This window comes from Ctenopharyngodon idella, chromosome 6 (genome assembly GCF_019924925.1).
Source record: "Ctenopharyngodon idella isolate HZGC_01 chromosome 6, HZGC01, whole genome shotgun sequence".
In the NCBI taxonomy this organism is placed as follows: domain Eukaryota; kingdom Metazoa; phylum Chordata; class Actinopteri; order Cypriniformes; family Xenocyprididae; genus Ctenopharyngodon; species Ctenopharyngodon idella.
The window spans coordinates 20,001,850-20,024,627 of NC_067225.1; the positions used below are offsets into that span (position 1 = coordinate 20,001,850).

At 36.4% G+C, this 22,778-nt stretch overlaps 1 protein-coding gene across 1 annotated transcript in view; it reads right to left on the bottom strand.

The window, feature by feature from the left end:
- The window catches only part of cachd1 (cache domain containing 1), a 74,042-nt gene extending 63,234 nt beyond the window's left edge, over positions 1-10,808 (bottom strand). Inside the window, exon 1 of the mRNA XM_051896289.1 lies at positions 10,331-10,808. Coding sequence (XP_051752249.1) covers positions 10,331-10,681 — 351 coding nt within the window. The 5' untranslated portion in view covers positions 10,682-10,808. The remainder of the gene's footprint in view (positions 1-10,330) is intronic.
- Positions 10,809-22,778: the final 11,970 nt, after the last annotated feature.

Genomic DNA, 22,778 nt, shown 5'->3' on the forward strand with positions numbered 1-22,778 from the left:
ATTTATTTATTTTCAAGATCTGAGGTGAGTTAGCTAGTGTTGTTTTCATTACAGCTAAAAAACTGGGAACACAGAACGATATTCAAACTCACATTAGACGCTTTTAACATTAAATAAAGCACTTAAACAGTACCTGATATTATCATTGCCATACTTTTTGTTGCTGTTCCAGCCGCGACGTCACAGAGAAATAGAAACCGTTTGTAAAATAGAATATTCGCGTGATGCCGTCGTGGCTGGTTAGGACAAAAACTCAGATTAACATGAAAAAGATACCGTTTATCGCTTGTTGTGGCGCGTCTGGTTAGGACACGGTGTAACGAGCGGTTTAGACATTAATGGCTGCGTGTTAAGTTATTTTGAGGGGACAAAGGATTAAATTCATCACAATTTTTTAATGAATGAGGCACACAAACAAATTATGACAAAGCCCTAAAACAGACAATTAATCGGCATAATCATCAAAGCCCTTAAACTGACAATTAATCGGCATAATCACAATTATTTTTCAGACAATTAATCGTCAGCTAAATTTCATAATCATGACAGCCCTAGATGAAATGAAGATTAAAATATGCAAAAACAATTAAAAATCCAATATCAACTGATAATAATATGGTGCTGATATAACTATTTGATAAAATAACTGTTTTCTGTTTTAAATAAATTGTAATTTATTCCTGTAATAGAAAACCTTTCATTAATAACATTTCTTATTATTTACTATTAAGCTGCTTAATATTTTTGTTATAAATGTGATACATTTTTATGAACTCAACTGAAAGTTTAAAAGAACAGCATTTATTTGAAATTTTATTGAAAGTCTAAAAGTCTTTAGTTCTAATTTCTTTCAAAAAAAATAAAAAATAAAAAAATAAAAATACTGACCCCAAACTTTTCAATGGTATATATGTGTGTATATACCTATCTGGACAACCACTTGCAATACTACAGTACCACAGTATTACATAACTACAAAAGGAAAATAACACAGAAACTGTAATAAAGCCTTTCAACAGAGTGAGCGTGCATGCAGAGCCCACTGCACATTACTCTAAGTGTCTCCATCCAGACACCTGCATTCCCACAGTGCTCTGCTGCAAACTGTTCATTACACACAGTCTTCCTTTCAGCAGACACCAGAGACCAAAAGCGCTGTCCCCAAGACTCCTGTAAAAGAGACGCTGGCACTGGACCAGTTCACACACGAGTGCCAAGCGGACTGCTGCCGGGCAAGATTCATACATCGAGCACAAACATATTCTCCTTCTCTCCCACAAGCTTGCTGTCATTTTTCTCTCCTTCTCTCTCAGGCACAGGCACCTAGTAAAACAGGCAGTAAATTGGTCCCCACTGCTAAAACAATCACAAGACAAGGGCAGTTTGTCTGAAACCACACTGCAACATCTCTATGAAGTCTCCAGGGAACATGAATCAATAAACAGAAGAATTACTTTTGAAATGCTCGTAAATAGTCCACGCACACAAATGTTAAGCAGCAACTTGGATATCGTGGCCAATAAAAATTCTTTTTGATTCCCTTTTCATGTTTACATATCATAGAGGGGAAATGTGCTCTCGTGCCTAACACCCAAGTTCATCTGCTGTGCTAACGCAGGTGTTGCGTTACCAGTCAGTCTGGGTAGATAAAATGACTGTCCTTGGCAAGCAGCAGCCCAGCTCGAGACAGTCATAGCAAAACACAGCTGCTGCTTGTTGCTCTAGCAGCTTTCCTCCTTTTCCTATCGCACATTCAAAGCAGGAACACTCCTTTATGTCGGCCAATTAGTGGCCTCAGAGTCAAGGTTCTTTTTATCTTTCAAAGTACACACTGCAAGAGAGAGATTCAAAGTTCAGACACTATCTTAGGTCATTTCCTGCTTCATCTTGGGTGGCGAGACGGTGCCAGTCTTCAAAATGGAATAAATGAGATTAGAACTACCTGCACACTAACAACAAAAAGCACCAAAAAAGACAACCAACTAGTCAATCAGTGACTAGACAGTTAGTTATGCTAATTTATCTAGATTATTGTTCAACTTTTTTGATGGCTGGATGATGAATACAGAACTTTTCAGAGAGCATTTTAGCAAGGAATGTTCAGATATTAAAATTCTGTTTGATACAAATAAAGTGATAATTATGTTTGATTTATCGTTATGGCCAATAATAAAATGGTAAATACTGAAAGTAAAATATTAAAATAAAGAAATATTAAAATAAGAAATATCTAAAAATCATCTTAAATGTGAATTTAGGAATCAAAATATAAATATGAAACATGGATATTCATAAAGCCTTCATTCAGTCTGCTAAAGATTAATAATTTAATAACACTGTTAAATATAGTGTTATTAAAATTAATTTTAAAAGAGTGCAAGACGAGAGCAAAGTCAATCAAAATGTAAAACAGTCAGAGATGAGAATGCCCAAAAAACAATAATCGAAATTAAATTAAATAAAATACATATTATTATTATATTTTATTAACATTATTATAATGGTATTGATATGGCATCAACATATCATACATCCTTAATTTTTGCACACTGAAAACATGTTGTGTCTTAAAAAAATGCCAATCATAAAACGCTAATAGAGGCACAGGTCTATCCATCTTATGCCTCTCATGAATAAAAAGGAAATGTGCCCCAAGTACCACAAAGAGGAATTCCCACCTAACCTCTTATCTCAAAGGTTATCAGATAAAGGGGTCTGGATGGGATGCAAACTACTGACCTCTGTATTTATGGATCCTCTTTAATCTCTAAATCAGGGAGTGACCCCGATCAAACACAGTGGGTGCTCTCATCCTCCCTATCTTAATCTTTAAATGCATCCATCTTCTATCTGAGCTCCTTCCTCTCTGATGGAGAATACAAGTTTCGCCAAAATTCCTCAATATACAGAACATTTTCATTTATATATTAAAGTTGCTTCCTGGAACTAATAAAGCACTGTCTGGCATAGGGCCACTTTAGAGAAGCATAAAGCAAAAGAAACGATGCCCAGACAGAGTGTCTGTTAGGTGAGCACTTTAATATTGTGAACGGCTTAGGAAAAAAAAAAAGATAGAGAAGGATGGTAATAGCAGGTGTGAATGTGATCAAAGTGTTCAGGATTTATGAAGTGGAATTCATTCATTCACTCACAGTGAATGGGTTTGTGTTCTCACCCTGTCATTTCAGGGCTGTTCAGACCCCCGTCTACTCCTCCCACACCGAAACATTCCTGCCTCAGACACTTCAATGCCCTATCAAACTAGCCCCCTATATACATAATACATGAGTCTCTAGAAACTCAAACATCAATTCAAAATGCACAATCAATAACGACCTGAGAAAACTACTCCAAGATTAATTCAACAGCCTTTAAAGTGAAGATAAAAGCTGTAGGAAGACTAAACAAACTGAGTTACAACACTGATGGGTTCTCAAAGAAAAAACTAAACAGCCCCATCACTAACATAGGAATTGTTCAGACAGGCAGAAAAAAAAAAGAATTTTTTGTTGTTGTTGTTGTGCCCAGACTCAAATTTTAGTTGTTGAAGTTGAAACTTGAACAGCAAGACATTTTTTTTTACAAATGTAATCAAAATGTGGTTTGAAGTCTGATTGAAATCTGAATTTCTGCTCATGTCTAAATGGTCAGACAGGACTTAAAGGATTAGTTCACTTTAAAATGAAAACTACCCGATGATTTACTCACCCTCAAGCCATCCTAGATGTATATGACTTTCTTCTTTCAGATGAATACAATCTGAGTTATATTAATAATCACCCTGGCGCTCCTACGCTTTATAATGGCAGTGCACAGAAAAAAGTGCATCCATCCATCCATCATAAATGTACTCCACACGCCTCCTGGGGGGTTAATAAAAGCCTTCTGAAGTGAAGCGATGTGTTTGTGTAAGAAAAATATCCATATTTAATACGTTATAAAGTAAAATAACTAGCTTCCGCCAGACCATCTTCCGTATTCAATTTACGAAACAAGCGTAACTGATGCAACGTTTCATAAGTTTCATTTCGCAAGTTGAAAACGGAAGGCGGTCTGGTAGAAGCTAGTTATTTTACTTTATAACGTGTTAAATATGGATATTTTCTTACACAAATGCATCGCGTCGCTTCAGAAGGACTTTATTAACCCCCGGAGCTGTGTGGAATATGTTTATGATGGATGGATGGATGCACTTTTTTGAGCTTCAAACAGGTGGTTTCCGTGCACTGCCATTATAAAGCTTTGGAGCATCAGGGTGATTATTAATATAACTCAGATTGTATTCGTCTGAAAAAAGAAAGTCATATACATGTAGGATGGCTTGAGGGTGAGTAAATCATGGGGTAATTTTCATTTTAAAGTGAACTAATCCTTTAAAGTGATTTAGAATTTTTACTTGAAACACACTGAATATGAATTACACAATAAAGGAATATATAAATAAAATAAAAATATGTTATAAAAATATTCTGTAAGCCCAACAAAATATTCACCTTCACATCAATCCAAAACTGGATGCCTTTGAGCTCAAGAAATGCAAGAAAATGTATATATTTAAATATATATATGTGAATGATTTACTTGTTTTGCCAAAATTTTCACCGGCCCTGCCACACACAAAAATTCTTGTTTTTGTTATGTTAACTCATGTAACATCGTGTTCTAATAAATACGCTTATGACGACACCAAAAGTTTAAATACGAGTGAAATTTCACAATTCTTGATTCCAATTCTAATACCAGCAAAAACTACTAGCCTAACTAATATAAAGTTCAAACATTATTAAAGACAAGTTAACAGTCAGTAATAAAATAAGAGCCAAAACAAATTACAAGCATAGCACAAACAAATACAAAAGAACAAATACACAAATTATATAAACAGTGCTTTAAATGTTTCAGTTAAGTCTATCAGTAGTATTCAGGTACAGAAATTGAATAATCAAATGTTAAATATCAATGCAGATCCTTAATTGACAACCAACTCTTCAATCCTATAAGTTTCTTTCACTCAAAAGACAAACAACAACAAGAGGGTTATCGAGATGGTCTGGACCCTGGAGAGAGAGGGGGCTGTCAGTTTGAAAGGAAAAGCAGCAGAAATGAAAAATAGTCTGGTGCGAATGCAGTAAGGGCCCTTCTCGTCTCTCTCTGTGAATGTGAGACCGTATCAGAGGAGAGGGGGAAGGAGATCACAGTCCCAAAAAACATAAAGGTTGAAGAGAGAACAAGCACCAAGCCACCCCGCATAGTCATCCAACAAACACCAACACAGACACACTTCTGAGAGCGCAGTGGGGCCCCTGGTCTCCCATTCCCACCCCCCTTGGGATAGGGTAGGGTGTGTGAAGACCTCCCTATTGAAGACTCTGTGATAAGACCCGATGTCCCATCCCAGGTCGACCCTGTAGGAACTTACTGAAAGAACCTTTTGAGCGTTGCACAAAGGCCAGTTCCCATGAAGCTTCTATTCTTCCCTACGTGTGTGTGAGAGAAAGAGCCCAAACTGATTAAAAAAGGCCGGTTAATTACAGCTCCTGGTAAATAAAGGCACTACAGAAGGCAGGCTCTTCTCCAAGAGAAAGGGTGGGGGGTTTGCCTCTGGGAGATTGTGAATGAAAGACCTCCTCTCAAAAGCTTCCACACTGCAGACTTTCTAACTAGGTCGTTCAATAACAGGCGCATCCTAGCCGTGCAATGAGAAGCCCTCTTGGTGAAGTTTTGAGTGAATGAAAAATACGCCACAATGGCTTCGCCGAGGTTTACTTTACCATGGTGATACCCGGCGAAAGGACTGCTGGGGTGGCCTTTTTTTTCCCCTCACGAAAGCCCAATTAAAGCATACAAATGTTTTGCTGCGATGGACGGCGAAGAACGATCCCTTTAGATTGTTAGCTTGAGTCTGGGAGTGGTTTCAACGGGATACTGAAAATCGGTGAGGGGACAAAAGGACAGGGACAATAGAGTGAAACATAAAGCAGAAAAGATATGGGAAAAAAACAGGCCAACATGTGTACAGAGAAACCGAAAGAGCGACTCTTCTGCTGCCATCATCACTAATTGGAATCAAACAGCTGGAGGAGAAAAGCAGGAATTGCTTTTAACTCACTGACTGCTAGTGCTACAGAAACACATACCACTTTAGGACTCTGAGAAAGCAACATTAGACTAGAGAGTGAGAAGTGAACTCAAAGACCTAAACACAAGCAACACACTGTAACTCTACACCTGCCCTGATATCATAATGAAGACTGTAAAATGTCATGTGGTGTGACTCCAAAAGTTTTTTGAATATTTATGATATTTTATGATTAATAAGTTATGTGTACTTTTGCATGTATTAAAGCAGTAAGAACATTTTTATTAAACAAACATTTCTTTTTACTTGATGGTTACACCACATGACACACCACATTTTTTTTGGTAACTTTTTGGCTAAAATGGTAAAAAGGTTTATCAAAACCATATGAAATATGAATACAAAAAGTACATTTCTAAGAATATGGTCTTGTGTTTTAAACTGATTTTTTCCCCCTTTTTCTTTATTCCTGACTGTCATTTATATACACCACCTTTTGAAAAGTTTGGGGTCAGCAAGATTTCTTTATCAATCATTTTATTCAGCAAGGATGCATTACATTCAGAAAGTTACAGTGAAGATATGAATAATAATGTCACAAAAGACCATTTCAAATAAATGCTGTTCTTTTGAACTTTCTATTCATAAAAAAAAATAAACAAATAATAAAAAAATAAATAATACGGTTTCCACAAAAATATCAAGCCGCAGAACATTTTCAACATTGTGCAGCAAACAATGTTTTTGAGCACCAATTTAGCATGAGTTTAAATTTCAGCTTTGCCATCACATTAATAAATTACATTTTAAAATATATAATTCTAAAATGTTATTTTTTTAATAATTTCACACAATATATGTTTAAAAATTAAAAACTGTCTTTCTGAAAGAATAAACGCAGCACTGGTGAGCATAAGAAACATGAAAAAGTCTTACTGAGCCCAAACTTTTGAACGGTAGCGTTCAACTAATTTCGCTGGCAATACTATTTCATAACAAGTAATTAATGATAAACAAAATTTTATTTGTCAGAAAATTAGTCTATGATTCCAATTTCACCATTGGGTCAGCAATAAGGAAACACTGTTTCTAAATAACCCAAAAGTACTATGGTACTGTTTGTTGTTGTTGTTGTTGTTTTGAAAAAATACCAAAAACACGTATAATTCAGTGGAATTCTTTAAAGTTCCGTGCAAATACCGTAGCATATGAATATTAGCTTCATGACATATTTCAAATTACCTGAGTAAGACCTTCTGATAATCCACTGTACCATGGTACTGCCATAGTACTTTTTTTGCTAGGGTCAACGTTGAGTCATCGTAATAATCTTCAACCAATTCTAAGAAAACTAATTATACACAATCCTCAGAAGCTAATGGCAGATCAGGGTTCTTCTGATCAAGACCAGTGGCTGCTCCCTGCAGTTAAGCAGGGAACAGTTCCAAAGGTCACAGTCACAGAGTAGTGGACAGTCAACACAACAAATACTCCAGAGCTAATTAAGCATGGCCGAAAAGCCTTGGCCTCACGAACAATCTACTGTTACACACTCATCCACTGTAACCGAATTAGCTAAAAAACTTGTAGATGTGTGACCAGTTCGGCAGTGAGGAGGGGGTGGCTCATCAGATTGGACTTCTTTGAAGGGGCCCCAGTGGCCGTGAGCTGATGGATGGACTGTCGTTAACTGGATGGGTCATTTGCAACGGCTCTGTCTCAATGGGCTATTTCATCAGAGATCATCCCACCCAGAGACTATGAAATGTGCTTCAAACCAGGACTAATTTCCATTGATGAATCCAGCACAAAGACAGATTCCTAGACCAGTCTGTAGAGAAAAATTCTAAATATCACTATGCGATATGAAGACGCCAGGAATGAATAAGCCATTGTATAAGCCAGTCCTTTAAATTTAAATAAGGATGAATAAATTATGACAATATTCATGTTGTTCCAAACCTGTTTGATTGACTTTCTCTTATGGAACACAAACAAGATTTTTTTTTTTTGGTACAATGACAGTCAGTGAGGTCCAATGTTGTTTAGGATCACACTGACTTTTATTGCATGGACAAAAACTTCAAAATGTGTTATTTGTGTGTTTCACAGAGGAAAGGAAGTCATACATGTTTGGAATGGGTGAGTAAATTACAAAATGTAAATTTTTGGTTGAACTTTCCCTTTAAATTTCAGGTGCATCTAAAAGTTTTTGGATTTTCCTATGACCACAGCACAATTTTCACTACAATCGTATCACAATGACAGTCAGATTTTATACTGACGATGTTCATTGATGTGGGAGGACAGGACACCTAGAATAAAAAAAGGATATGACAAGCACCAGCCAAGTATGCAAAATCAATCCTCTAGCCCATCTCTATTACTTTTTACACACACTGATTCAGAATTACCATCATTATTCAATTAGGAGGCCTCAGTTCAAATAGCCTCAACTTAAACCACAGCCACCAGTCTGATGGACGAACAGAGAGAGCTCAGACAAGCCTGACAAAAAATACTCCAAATAAAAAAAAAATCAAATATACCCAAGCTGAAATGTTATTTACAACACTTACTACACTTAACTGGTGATACTGAGTATGTGAGCAGCCCATCTTAAATTAGGAATTGACAGCTTAAATAAGATTGCGTGCTATGAGAAAATTACAGAATCCATAAGATATTAAAATAATAATTATTAAACAACCTCTAAAAATCTCTTTTTTTTATGAAACATTGGTCATTAATTGTGAAGCATTAAAGATAAATACTGACAAAAATCATATATATCTTCTTAAATAGTGGCATTTTGTTTTGTCGTAAACAAAATGAATCTCATTCATTAACATCAAACACTGGGTTAGGTCTTGAATCAGGTGTAAAAGAGTTTGTAGATACACAAGGTCAGATGTGTTTTTATGGGCACAGGAATATTTAAACTGGAAGCAGACAGTCTCGTTTGTGGGAAATGACTCTTACTAAATACATGGCTTAATGCAAGAGAAGAAAAATGGATCTCAATAACAGATATTCGGTGGAGGTTGCCAATTTGTAAATGTGCCTGCACGAGTAATTCATTCATTTGATTTACAACCAACTATAAGTCCAGAGGGAGCAGAGAGAGAGAGAGAGAAAAAAAGTGTGAGAAAGAGAGAGAGAAAGAGATTATTAACATCTGAGTGTGACAAAGAAAAAAGGAGGAGCTAGGACAGCAGTATAGTATGCCACAGATGAAAGGCCATTTGGGTCTGGCCCCCTACTGCCCACCTCTGTGCGCGCTCCCTCTGAAGTGCGCGCGTTTACACCAAGACATCACAGCGCCATAACAAATTTGCCATTTGTTGCGTAAACACACTTTTTTCGTAATTCATTGTAATGGCTAAAGGAATATGTTTATGCTTTATAATATCCGTATGTCGAGCTTGAAACTTTGCGATAGAGGGTTAGGACAGAAAACATAATTAGTGTGGAATTGGCATGAATTTCGCACACACTACGGTGTACATACTTGATCTGTCTGATTTTGGTGGCGCCAAATCATTGTAGTGCATATCAGTCTTTACAAAAAAACACACGGTTAGATATTTTTAAATAAAGAATATTTGCTTATATAATGACCCAAAACCCCGCGTTAATATATAAAAAAAAATGTCTTTGTAAAGGAAACTACACCAGTTTTTAAAAACTAAAGAATTTTCTAACCTATTAACACGTTAGTGAAATAAATGTACACATTGTCTGTTTACAAAATGCAGATATGTTCATACATTGACTGGAGGAACTAATGGGACACTGCAGATGTTTCTGATGAGGAAAACATGTACACGGAGAAAGTAAACAATGAATCTTTCAAATGCAGTTTTTGCATTCATATCATATTTGCTTTTAAAGGAACGAATGCACGCAAGCGTGACTGGAAACAATCAATAAACGTGCAATTGTGAGGACTGTCATTACGTCAACATGTTTTTAAATGCCCAAATAACTCTGAAATAAACAGTCTTTACATTTTATAAACAATTCAAACCATGGAAATAAGCATGAAGGTAGTTAACGTACACAGAAATGCACAATAGTATATGACAGTACATGACTCTATCCTAAATAACGTGCACTTTATTTCACACTTTCAAAGTTACTCAAGATAATTAGACCAAGCTAAACTCTCTAACAAATATTACAGATTATAAATGTACAAACGTGCATTAAAAGACACAAGCTTAAGTTTTAAAAAGGTTGTTGTGTTACCTGCATGGTGAGAACACCCAGCTCCTGAGTAGACAGCTTCTTCATCTGCACTGCCAAAACTTGAGCCTCTTCCAGGATCGAAAACTCACTATCCGCACCACAAAATCCACCACAAACAAACACCAAGAGGGCGACTAGGCTCCACTTTGAAATCCCCAGGTTATTCCAGTATGATCGGGAGTGTGTGCTCCACGCCGCGAGAGAGAATCGAGATCCTGTCCGCGTACGACTCGCCATTATGGCTCGATGCGCTCCTGCACGGGAATAGCAAAAAACTTCACCGATTACTTCCCAACTTTCCCTTTTCACTTCTCCCACTTTCCGAACTCCAGCAGGGTTACTAAATTGCATCAAGGCATAGTTTTAAAAACTCAAACGCTGGTAAAGAGGGGAGCATTAGTTTCTTTGGCTGTTGGCGCTGGGTTAAGTGAGTGTGTGAGCGAGTGTGTGTGTGAGCCGGAGCATCACAATAGGAGTGAAAAGCAGGAGGCGCGCCATCCAAACACCGTCATGGATTCTGCAGAGCAGCTGGATTTGGATTTAATCCTGTAACGTTGAGACTGGGGTCCCAGGGGCCCCTGTTTTGTTCGTTTGAAGTATTTTCAGCATTCAAAACCTCCTATTCTTGCCTTCAAATTTTTACAAATCGTGTCCTGCACTAAGTTAAAATTAATTGCACAGATCTTATTGAGGCTTTAAGCCTGTTTTACCACAAAGTAGACACTTTAGAAAGGTGGTTTTTGTTACTTCATAAAAGAAGATGGTAGAAAAGTAATAACATTTGTATATTTGGGGTCAATCTGATACCAAGAAGCCCTTGTAAAAAATATAATAAACATTAAAACAAAAAACAAAAGCTAAACAAATTCAAATAAACAACTGACAAATCCACTGCTACATTTCGTGTCAGAGATTAATTATTATGGAGCAATATTTGGACCATTTAATTGTTTTTTTCAGGGGCTTTTTTACATTTATATAGAAACTTTTTTCTTTTGAAAAGCACATCATATATTTATGTAAAATACTTTAACTGAATAATGTATTTCAATCTAAACTTGTTCTTATTCTCAATCTAAACTTGCCTATAAAATCAAATTACCATTAAACAAAAGTATCTGTAAATAATACACAAGATATCACAATAAACATTCTGTTAGAATACACTGTAAATAATGCCAACTGTTGCCATTAATAGAATATTGAATAGAAGCATTGAATAGAATATTGAACCGTTTAAGATTTGACCTGAGAATAGCAAACACCATGTCTTTGAGACCTCAAACAGACATAGCAATCTTGAGATCCTGTAATCAGTTTTCATGAAATTAGTTAAAGTCAAGAAGTATCAACCGGATATTTCCATGTAAAGTACGCCTGTGAGCTATCAAAAGGGGCTTGAGATGTTTTAAACCCAAAACAGCATGAGGGTTAGCCAAGAACACATTCAAGATGTAGTCTAAATCTCTTCAACTTACGGCTTGTTTCAGAATCTGCATGTTATTGCAAAACTTGCAAAAATGCACTGCACTCAGCTATGGCAGGACAGGAGCATAACAAAATGTGTGGTTTGTGGGGGCATTACTAAGATATGCATATGTCAACCTCAGAAAGCACTGGCCCTTCCAATAAGTTATGGCAAATATGTCATCTGAACAGTGTGGTAAGAGAGAGCCTATGTTGAGAATGTGAGGTGAACTCCAAGTGTGAGGGAACGAATGGTTTTGTGCATTCAGTGATTTTCTGTGTGTAATGGATTTGTGAAAAACTATATTTTTTATGTCATTTAAAGCTAAGATGCATAATAATGTGGTCTGACCTGTGGTTAAGAGTTGTTTAAGGCAGAACACATTCATTTTGGGCAACTGAAGATGCTTTGGTTTTGTTAGGCGAAAGCAGCCAGCAGGTTCCTTATTATGGTTTTCTCAAAATAACGTTTTTTACAGTTATGCTCAAAACTTCTGTCTTCCCTTATTAATCTATGTGCCATATTATCAAATATAAAGTAGTGTGTCATTAAAAACTTTTTTAAATGATTTTTTTAATTAATTATAATAAGAGAGAGAGAGAGAATTAATTAGAATGTGCTCAATATTTTAACAGTTTGCTTTATATAAGCGTGGCGTGATTTAGAAAACCTGGCAAAATCAGATGGAATTTAAGGAATGGATAATATAACATTATATCAACATGGTTTGTTAGGATAGGACAATATTTGGCCAAGATACAACGCACATCCACTCACAAAGATACATTTTTGATATTTACGGTAGGATATTTACAAAATATGTTCATGGAACAAGATCTTTACTTAATACCCTAATGATTTTTGAAAAAAAATAAAAATAATTTTGACCCATACAATGTATTGTTGGCTATTGCTACAAATATACCCGTGTGACTTATGACTGGTTTTGTGGTCCAGGGTCACATATATACTTTGCAGATAGATGAATGTCAGTCTCAAATGCCATGTTCTAAGGAGGCTTATGTTCACTGTACTCAGTAGGATATGGAAAGATGCATGACATGACAATTAGTTTTGTTTCTTAAAAAGAAGCCAAATGTTTGTAGCTGCTGACCAGCAACTCTTGTCTTATGTGTATAAGAACATATACATTAAAAGATTAACTTGAGGAGGGTGCTGTCATCACATAGATATTTAAATTAAGATGTATGCAACACTTTAAGAATACTTCCACAATAGGATGTAATTTTGTCTCTATTTTTTGTTATTTGTGCTTAAGAAATCCACCACTGTAAAATTGTTTTCATGTGTTCGTATCTCATCCCATTGGTATCCTTGCATTTACTGATTTATTACGCCCCAGTCTGAGATTAATTGCCCTGAATTAAGAACCCCTTAATTGCGATCTAAAAAGGCCTTCAGCTGAGTCAAATTAAAAGCTGTCCTCTTTAATCTTGACAAGTATGTGTTTAAATATAAGATTTCCCCCAGTTTCCAATAGAGAATAACAAGCCTTCATTGAGTTTCAGTAAATTGGCTGAAGTGCCTCACAGAGATAATGAATGAGATCAGCTGAGATGGATCATGTTCTAATGTGGTTGTGAGAATAGTTGCTGCTTGGCCAGATGTGGAGTCATATTCATTTTGTATTACATTTGCCAGATCACTTTCAGTGTCAACAATCATATTAGTCCAGTCAGTTTTGTATTTGTCTTTCCCGGATAAGAGTCACCTTTCTGAAAAAGTGCAACACAGGGTTAAAGCTTCAATATTACTTGTCTATTGAGTCAATGGAACATTTTAAACAGTGAAAACATCATATGTAAATTAATTATTAAATAAATTAATAATCAATAAAATTAATTATAGTTACTTATTTAAAGTGAAGTACTTATTACTTACATGAATTATATTTACTAATTTAACAATTGTCTATATATATATATATATATATATATATATATAAACAGCACAGTGTTTAAATACTGTTTAAATGTATACGATTTCTTTTTAGAACCCCAACAAAACAAAACTCAAAACTAAAGAGGGTTAAAAACCTAAAAACCAGGTATGTGCTGATGGTGAATGAAATCCACTGGGATGCTGCATCAGTGCCTTCTCCTGACAGGAGCTGGGTGGAGGATGAAGGGAGGAAGGGGGAAGAGGAGGAGTGAGTGCGGGTGGAGGCAGCACACACTGCTTGATCCACAGCCAGAGGAGATGAAAGGAGCATCACCACAGCCCGCAGTTTCTCCTCCTGCTGTTGCCGATGCCTGCAGAGCACAGAAACTGGAATAGATGAGCTACACGTTTTGCATTTCGACTGTTTCATATGAAAATTTCATGACTGTATCATGGCTCATAGTTTGGAATAATGTAGCAGCAATATGTTGGAAATAAGTGGTATATTTACATGTCTTATATGTTGTGCTCCTCTCATTTCGAGCTGGTGAGTTAAATGTCTGTGCTAGTTCATCATCCTGCCAAGTCCATATGTGAGCACCAGCCCAAGCTGTAATTTAGTATGTGGCCAGGGTTAGGCCTAGGAACGAGCACAATACGGTATTTTTCTAGCCCCATTAAACAGCGGGAGAGATTCCAGTCTCATTAGCAGTAACAAAAAGCTGCGGCATAGCGGTCAGTATTTTTAAGCTGAAAATATAGACTTTGGATCTTGACGCAATATAGCAATGTGTCTATTTTTTCACAATTTTCAATTTTAGTGTGCTTTATTGGTAAGAGAAATGTTTTACATTCACACTGCTAATGCATTTGCACACAAATATAATGTTAAAAACAATCTAAAACACATCCATAAAAAAATACAAATACAATAGTCTGATTGATTGATTGATTAATTGGATCGCATCAGGTAGAAACATTAAAATCATTACACTCAGATCTGCACGTTCGCATTCTACATGCCATTTACCTGTGGGAAAATACATAATTACATAAGAATCATAGTGATTAGTAAGTGGTGGCTCAGAATTTGACTCAGTGGATTATTGCATTTACATAATTCTAATTAGTCTGCAGTTCCACAAAGCCACCTGGTCTGAAGTGATAAAGGGAGAGCAAGAACATGCATAATTTCAGACTACTGTTGTTCACTGAATACAATATGAAAGATTTGATAGAAGTCAACAGCTCTAAATCAGTGGTTCTCTACAGGTTTCACTTAAGAAGCCAGATTTTACATTAGGCATCATTTCAGACCCAACAAAGTACCAAAATTGTTTATTTGAGTAATTCTAAATAATATAATAAACAATCCATCAATTAATAAATAATTATATAATAACAAATAAATAATATGCTATCATTTTATTTTATAATATTGTAATTTGAATCAATTTATATTATTGTATCTTCCTTAATTTTAATGTAAGAACAGGTGCAGCCATTGGTAACTTGAATGTGCGAGGCTTCCGGTGTCATCCAATTCCAGTTATTTTAGCTACACAAGCAGTATGTTATGCTGTTTGATATTGCAAACTGGTATTTCTTATATTATTTTAATCATAAACACTGGTTTTATAGCACAAGTATACAGAACTTCGTTATTCTTCTCGTTATTTACCTTCAGCGGCTAATGATTTGGAAGCCTCACACATTCACAAAAAATAGCTTGATAGTCCCATTTAGTTACATTGTACTAACTGTAAGTAACGTTTCAACTACATGTCAGCTAACTAGTAGAGTATTAGTAGACTGTCTGCTTAATATCTGCTAACACATTATTTTGATGGTCCCCTAACAGACATTCTACTGACTATAAGTAACTTTGCAACTACATGTCAACTTATTCTACTAACCCTTCCCCAACAAGTCTACTAATACTCAACTAATACTCTACTAATACTCTAATGAGAGTTAGTTGACATGTAGGTGCAAAGTTACCATCAAAATAAAGTGTAACCTAGCTTACTTCCGCATTGCAAAATAAGATGGATAAATATATTTTTGGCCCAATCAGAAAAGAACTACTGCGAATTTTAGGTCAAGACCCACCAGCTAGGAATCATTGCTCTAAAGGAGCTTGTTATTACTGCGGTTGAGATATATTATATGACAATAGAAGCTTGAGGAACACTGTTTCTTAATTTATACTATAATCTCTTCTTTTGGTTCCCACTGAGAAACAGAAGACAAAGAGAACGAACATGTTGGGTTGTTTTTAGTTGTGCTCCGAACATAGAACAGTGTAATCTCTGGCACCTTACCAATGGACTGCTCCATTAAGAGAACGAAGGCGACCCCTGACTTTTAAACTCTGACCCCACAAGGGGCCACATTCCTTTACATGACCTTTTCTTGAAACAGGTCCTCTTCACATGGGGTTCAGTGGCCCATTGGTGTCCACTCTACTCTATGAGAAGATCTGAAGACATGAAAGGAACCTGCAGGAAAAAACAAACAACTTTCCATTTACATAGTATTTTAAGAAAATACAGTTTATGATATTACAGAAATGTTCTCACTTTTAATAAATATACACCAAGCGTGATGTAACAAGTTTGCAGCAACAAGCAATTTGTTTGTGATGAAATACGCATCTAATCAAAAGATATTTAATATTTAATGTGCAGTTATGAGAAGTAGGGATTTGGACCAATGAGATTTCACAGTGGGCGTGGCTATCCTGTGCAATACAATCAACACAATGTCCTGTTGCAGCTGGTTATGAAAATGAATCACTGCTGGATTGATTATGATTGTGAGCATCAACTATAAGGGACTGAATGTGGTGAACAAAAATCTTTAGGCAATGACAGACACCCTGCGTCTGAAAATGCCTACTTCTCTGCTATACAGTAGGTGAAAAACAGTGAAAAAAAAAAAAAGGGCTTGAATTTATAGTATTCATAAACCAGTAGGCGAAAAGTACTAAGATGACCTACTATTTCCCACTACTTCAGATTCTGAAGCGCGCATCTGATAGACACTTTGCAATCCCATTAGTCCACAGGACAGGAATTGTGAATGGAGTGCTGCAGGGATGACATATTTTTGTAGGCCAAAACTTGGAAACGAGTTAGCATTTTAGCATTTATGGTTCCATCATCCTGAAGTCAGTGTTTTTTCAATTGGTTTTTGGTAAAAAAAAAAAAAAAAAAAAAACTGAAATAAGGCCTGTGGTTAACACAAGCTCAAGTTATTTTCACATTTTATTCTACGACATAAAATACATCAGTATTGTGATTTTTTAAAAAGGCTTTTACTTGTTTTGAAAAGGGCGGTAGCTAACATGGGACTACAGAGGTTGTGGGGACATTGAACATCATCATGCCAAACAGGTAAACTCGTTTTCTTATGGCAATTGTATTTGTAGGCTTCAAAATTCATAATAGTAGAGTTCATACGTGAAGATTATCATATTGGTTAAGAATCATAAACGTTGGTTGGCCAAAGCGATTTATTTATTTATTGTCAAGGGAAGCAGGGTGATGAACTTCTGGGTTGTCCTACAACAACACTGAACCAATGCAAATGTAGTATCTCCAAATTTTATTCATGCATTCACACTATATAGAACATACTCTTTTAAAGTTCTTTCAACATATACTCAGACAGTATGCGATTTTGGATGCAGCATTAGTCTTGGAGGAGCCATGGATCTCAACTCAAAGAAGGAACTCTGGGAGTAGCCACTATCAGTTTTTAATTTGAGCCAGCCGCAAAACTAGGCCTAAATAATGAGCAGATGGATGTGATTCCAGCAGGCATCATTAAAACACTCTCTTAGTCTGAACTCTCGCTGAGCCGAACAGCCTAGGAAAAAGGACCAAGCCTTTCCAGAGAGTTTTGCACCCAAAAATAAATGGTACCATGGCTCTCTATTATGTTTTATACTCTTTTTAATGTCGGTTTAAGGGGGATTTTTGAGGGAGTTCAAACCTACCCGTGTTGCCATGACAACCTTATTCCTGGCTTTTTACAGACGAGTGAAACTGAATCTGGTTCTCCAATTTTCTCCCCCCTCAAACCCCCCACCCCAAACTATTTCAACATCAGAGCAGTATAGTGAGCTTTGAGGACTAAGCCGATTCCCAGATGAAGCTATTTTCTATTTCTGGCTGTGCTGAGGACTGAAACATTAGCAAGCAAAAGCAAAACAGCATATTCAAAGACATTTTCATCAGACATTTGCTTTAAGCAGGACTTTAATAATACTGCGAAAGATGATAGTAATTCCAAAATGATGAAGATGATGCTCTGTTTTGAATTTCAACTGGAAATATGATAATGAAATCAAGTTCAAGAGCACAATAAAAATCTCATTCATTTTCTCCATAGAGAAATATATTTGAGATAACGTATAAACCTGTCAAGGCAGATCTACCATGAGCTCTGAGATTAAGCGATGATATGTGCTTCCATAAAAGCCACAAGTCAGAGTGATATCAAAGTCATTTTTAACAAATTATCTTTAATACTCATAACACTACTCATAATCCTGAAGTGAGCAGCTCCACCAATCAAAGGAGTCCATGTTACCAATGAAACGAAAACTGCACCAAACGAGTTCTTTGATGATTTGTAAAAGAATGTTACCTCATCCTTAAAGGGACAGTTCCCCTATAAAATTAATTACTTCCATTAATTCTTGAGACTAAATATGTGCATAATCAAATTTGGCACATTGTGTTAAGTTTAATGACACATGAAAATTAATGACATTTTGCATATTGATGACAAGCATGAAACATGACGTATTTTGACACAGCGTATTTGAATATATGCAAACCTGAATTATCGGTATCTAACAGCTTAAATTTGCAATTTTCCTCACATACATCTATTATATGTGCATGTCCTGATTTCGCACAACATATTTTGTTGATCCTGGAACAACATTCCTCTTCGAAAATTACTATATCCCTAAACCTAACTATAAGTTATCCTTAAAATCAGAGGGAAACAATAGGTGAAGAACACTGATGTAGAAGCACCTAACCCTGGCTATAAGCCTAAACTTGACATAAACTGTAAACTTTCCTTAAAATCTGATTGGTTGATTGGAATGTTCCAGGATCAATAAAGTTGTTGATCCAGGCACATGCTGCACTTGGTGAAATCTGGTTCTATGACTTCAGAAGACTTGGAATAAAGTTCATGACTGTTTATGGTGCTCTTAGTTATTTTTTGGAGCTTGACAGCTGCTGGTCACCACTCACCTTCGTTATATGGAAAACTGTAGGATAGACATTCTGCTTATTTTTCAGTCATACAGTTATTCGAACAACATGTGGCTGAGTAAATGACAGAATGTAATAATTATATGCAATTCTTATTTTAAATGTTTCTGTGCAGCACATTTATGAAAGCTCAGAAGATAATTTGGTGGTGGTGCTCTGTAATTAAAGTTAGTGCTCTCAGCAATGTGTGTTCAAGATGTGAAGATCTCCAATTACTCAGAATTGTACTGGCAACAAATATTATTTCTATCTCAAAATATCTCAAATAATGGAGCACAAAATCTATCACATCCATTATATTGCAACTGAGAAACACAGAACACACTTGATGACTCAAATCATACAACCCGAATTCCGGAAATGTTAGGACGTTTTTTTAAATTTGAATAAAATGAAAACAAAGAATGTCAAATCACATGAGCCACTATTTTATTCACAATAGAACATAGATAAAATAACAAATATTTAAAGGGAGAAATTTTACACTTTTATCCACTAAATGAGCTCATTTCAAATTTGATGCCTGCTACAGGTCTCAAAAAAGTTGGCACAGGGGGCAACAAATGGCTGAAAAAGCAAGAAATTTTGAAAAGATTCAGCTGGGAGAACATCTAGCAACTAATTTAGTTAACTGATATCAGGTCTGTAACATGATTAGCTTTAAAAGGGATGTCTTAGACAGGCAGAGTCTCTCAGAAGTAAAGATGGGCAGAGCTGTGAAAGAGTGCGTAAAAAGATTGTGGAATACTTTAAAAACAATGTTCCTCAACGTCAAATTGCAAAGGCTTTGCAAATGTCATAATCTACAGTGCATAACATCATCAAAAGATTCAGAGAAACTGGAGAAATCTCTGTGCGTAAGGGACAAGGCTGAAGACCTTTATTGGATGCCCGTGGTCTTCGGGCCCTCAGACGACACTGCATCACTCATCGGCATGATTGTGTCAATGACATTACTAAATGAGCCCAGGAATACTTCCAGAAACCACTGTCGGTAAACACAATCCGCCGTGCCATCTGCAGATGCCAACTAAAGCACTATTATGCAAAAAGGAAGCCATATGTGAACATGGTCGAGAAGTGCCGTCATGTCCTGTGGGCCAAGGCTCATTTAAAATGGACTGTTTTAAAGTGGAAAAGTGTTCTATGGTCAGACAAGTCCAATTTTGACATTCTTGTTGGAAATCACGGACGCCATGTCCTCTGGGCTAAAGAGGAGGTAGACCTTCCAGCGTGTTATCAGCATTCAGTTCAAAAGCCAGCATCTCTGATGGTATGGGGGTGCATAAGTGCAAACGGTATGGGCAGCTTGCATGTTTTGGAAGGCACTATGAATGTTGAAAGGTATATAAAGGTTTTAGAGCAACATATGCTCCCCTCCAGATGACGTCTATTTCAGGGAAGGCCTTGTGTATTTCAGCAGGACAATGCAAAACCACATACTGCAGCTATTATAACAGCATGGCTTCGTCGTAGAAGAGTCCGGGTGCTGAATTGGCCAAATTCCAACACCAAAACTCCAGAAACTCATAACCTCGACGTCTTCACACTGTTTTGAAAAGAAGAGGAGATGCTACACCATGGTAAACATGCCCCCGTCCCAACTATTTTGAGACCTGTAGCAGGCATCAAATTTGAAATGAGCTCATTTGTGCATAAAATTATAAAATTTCTAAGTTTAAACATTTGTTATGTTATCTATGTTCTATTGTGAATAAAATATTGGCTCATGTGATTTAAAAGTATTTTAGTTTTCATTTTATTCAAATTTAAAAAACGTCCCAACATTTCCGGAATTCGGGTTGTATTAATGTATTAGACAACAGGACCTTTTCCACGGGTGTCCTGTTTTGTGAAATCTTTAAGGTGGAAAATTCCCTCCATGACAATAATTTAAAGCTAACGTAAAAACCAGCCCCATATAGGATGCTTTCCTGGAGGGTTTGGCTTTTTGCACTGGGCAGACTGCCATGATTAAGACTAGAGTGAGTGAGCCTTCAGGATACAATCTCTTTTGGACATGAAGCCTTTTGTGTCAGAGTATTTGATTCCTGAGAGAAAGTGATCGAAAGTTTGGGAGGTTTCCATATAGGCACATAATGTTTGAATTTGAGCTTATCTCATAACTGGGTCTGTGTATAGTAAATTTAATCTACAGTATGAATGACTTGTACACAAAATCTAAAACAGCAGTCTGATGAAATGAATCAACACAGACCTTTCTTATAATTCATTGCTGTACAGGTGGGAACAACATTGCATCAACATTGCATCTGAGTCTGTAACTCAATAGGATTTTGTTATGCAATAGTATATGGATTATTCTGTAAAAGAAAGGAGAGTATGGAAAGACACACTGATCCAGGTCATGAAAACTGGCCCCAGATCTGGCCCCTCCTTTTAGCCTGGAGGAAGAGGCCTTAGAATTGGAAAGAATTTTGGGCTGAGTGGAAACATACGTGCAAATATAGGAGAAACAGAAAGAGAGGGGAGAGACGGGGGGAGAGAAGGAGAGAGAGGGAAATTGGCAGTGACAGTAAGAAAGAACATAGAACATAATAGAAAGCGTAAAAAAAAAACAAAAAAAACAATAAAAATGAAGAGAAAGGGGATTGAGTGAGCGCTTTCCAGATTACTCATGAACCCCAAAAGCACATGGAAGACATTAGAGAGCATTATGTTGATTTTACCCTCTAGAAGACTGTGAGAATGAATGGACTGATGAAGAATAAATGCGCAGGGTTCATTTTCTCCTTAACAATCTTCATCACGCTTATCACTAGCCAAATAAACTGGTCAGTAACGAGACGAGAAAAATCACCCTCGTTAGCTATGACTGTTCTTCAGCCTGTTTCTCCCAGATGAAACAGCTCATTATACCTTCTTTCTCCATTGTGCTGCCAAATTGCAGTAATCCAAGCTGTATTGTGTTCACTAGAGCTTTGGAAAGCACAAATGTTGTAGAGAAACCTCTCCGGTAATACCTGATTCGGTTGTCTGTAATGGAAAACCACAGATCCACCTAAATCTCTTCCAGTGAAACCTTGACTATATTATCTGTGCAAGCTTATTAAAATGCAAGTCTGATCTCCTTCGACTTGAATGATACCCAGGTTCCAAGGTCAGCCGTAATTTTTTATAAAATGATGTATTTTACCAATGCTTTGGTATGCCGAAAACATGGTAAATGCGATGACCGTGTTACCTAGTGGTTGGAAAACCTTAAAACATCTTTAAAATATTTTTGAGATTCCAGACCTTTTAACATGCCAACGGCATTGGTGAAAATGCTGAACCACGATGCATAGTAGCAGTGATATAGGTTAGGGGTTCTGTCCTAACAAAACTACTCAACCTTACAGCCAAGGAGCATAATGTAATATAATATAATAGAATAGAATATATATGTTAGCCTTTTTGCACTTTTGGTTTCATTGCCCCAAAGTGAATGGGTCTTTTTTGAATGGATTTTTGGTTAAATGCCTGCACACAAAATATATCAGTAACACCTCACTCATGTTTTTTGGTGGTTGCTAACAAGTATTAAACAGGACTATTATAATAACATACTACAATGTAATATAAAAAAATAATATACTATTTGTGATTAATATGTTGTTTAAAAAATTGGCAGAACATGTTTGAATTGCTGTCAAATGGGAAAAAAAGCTACTAGGCATCTACCAGCAGGGTCTAATTTGGCCCTGTAGTTGCTGTAAATGCTCTCACCTCCATTAATGAATTCTTGATTATTAAATCATGATTATAAATTCATGAT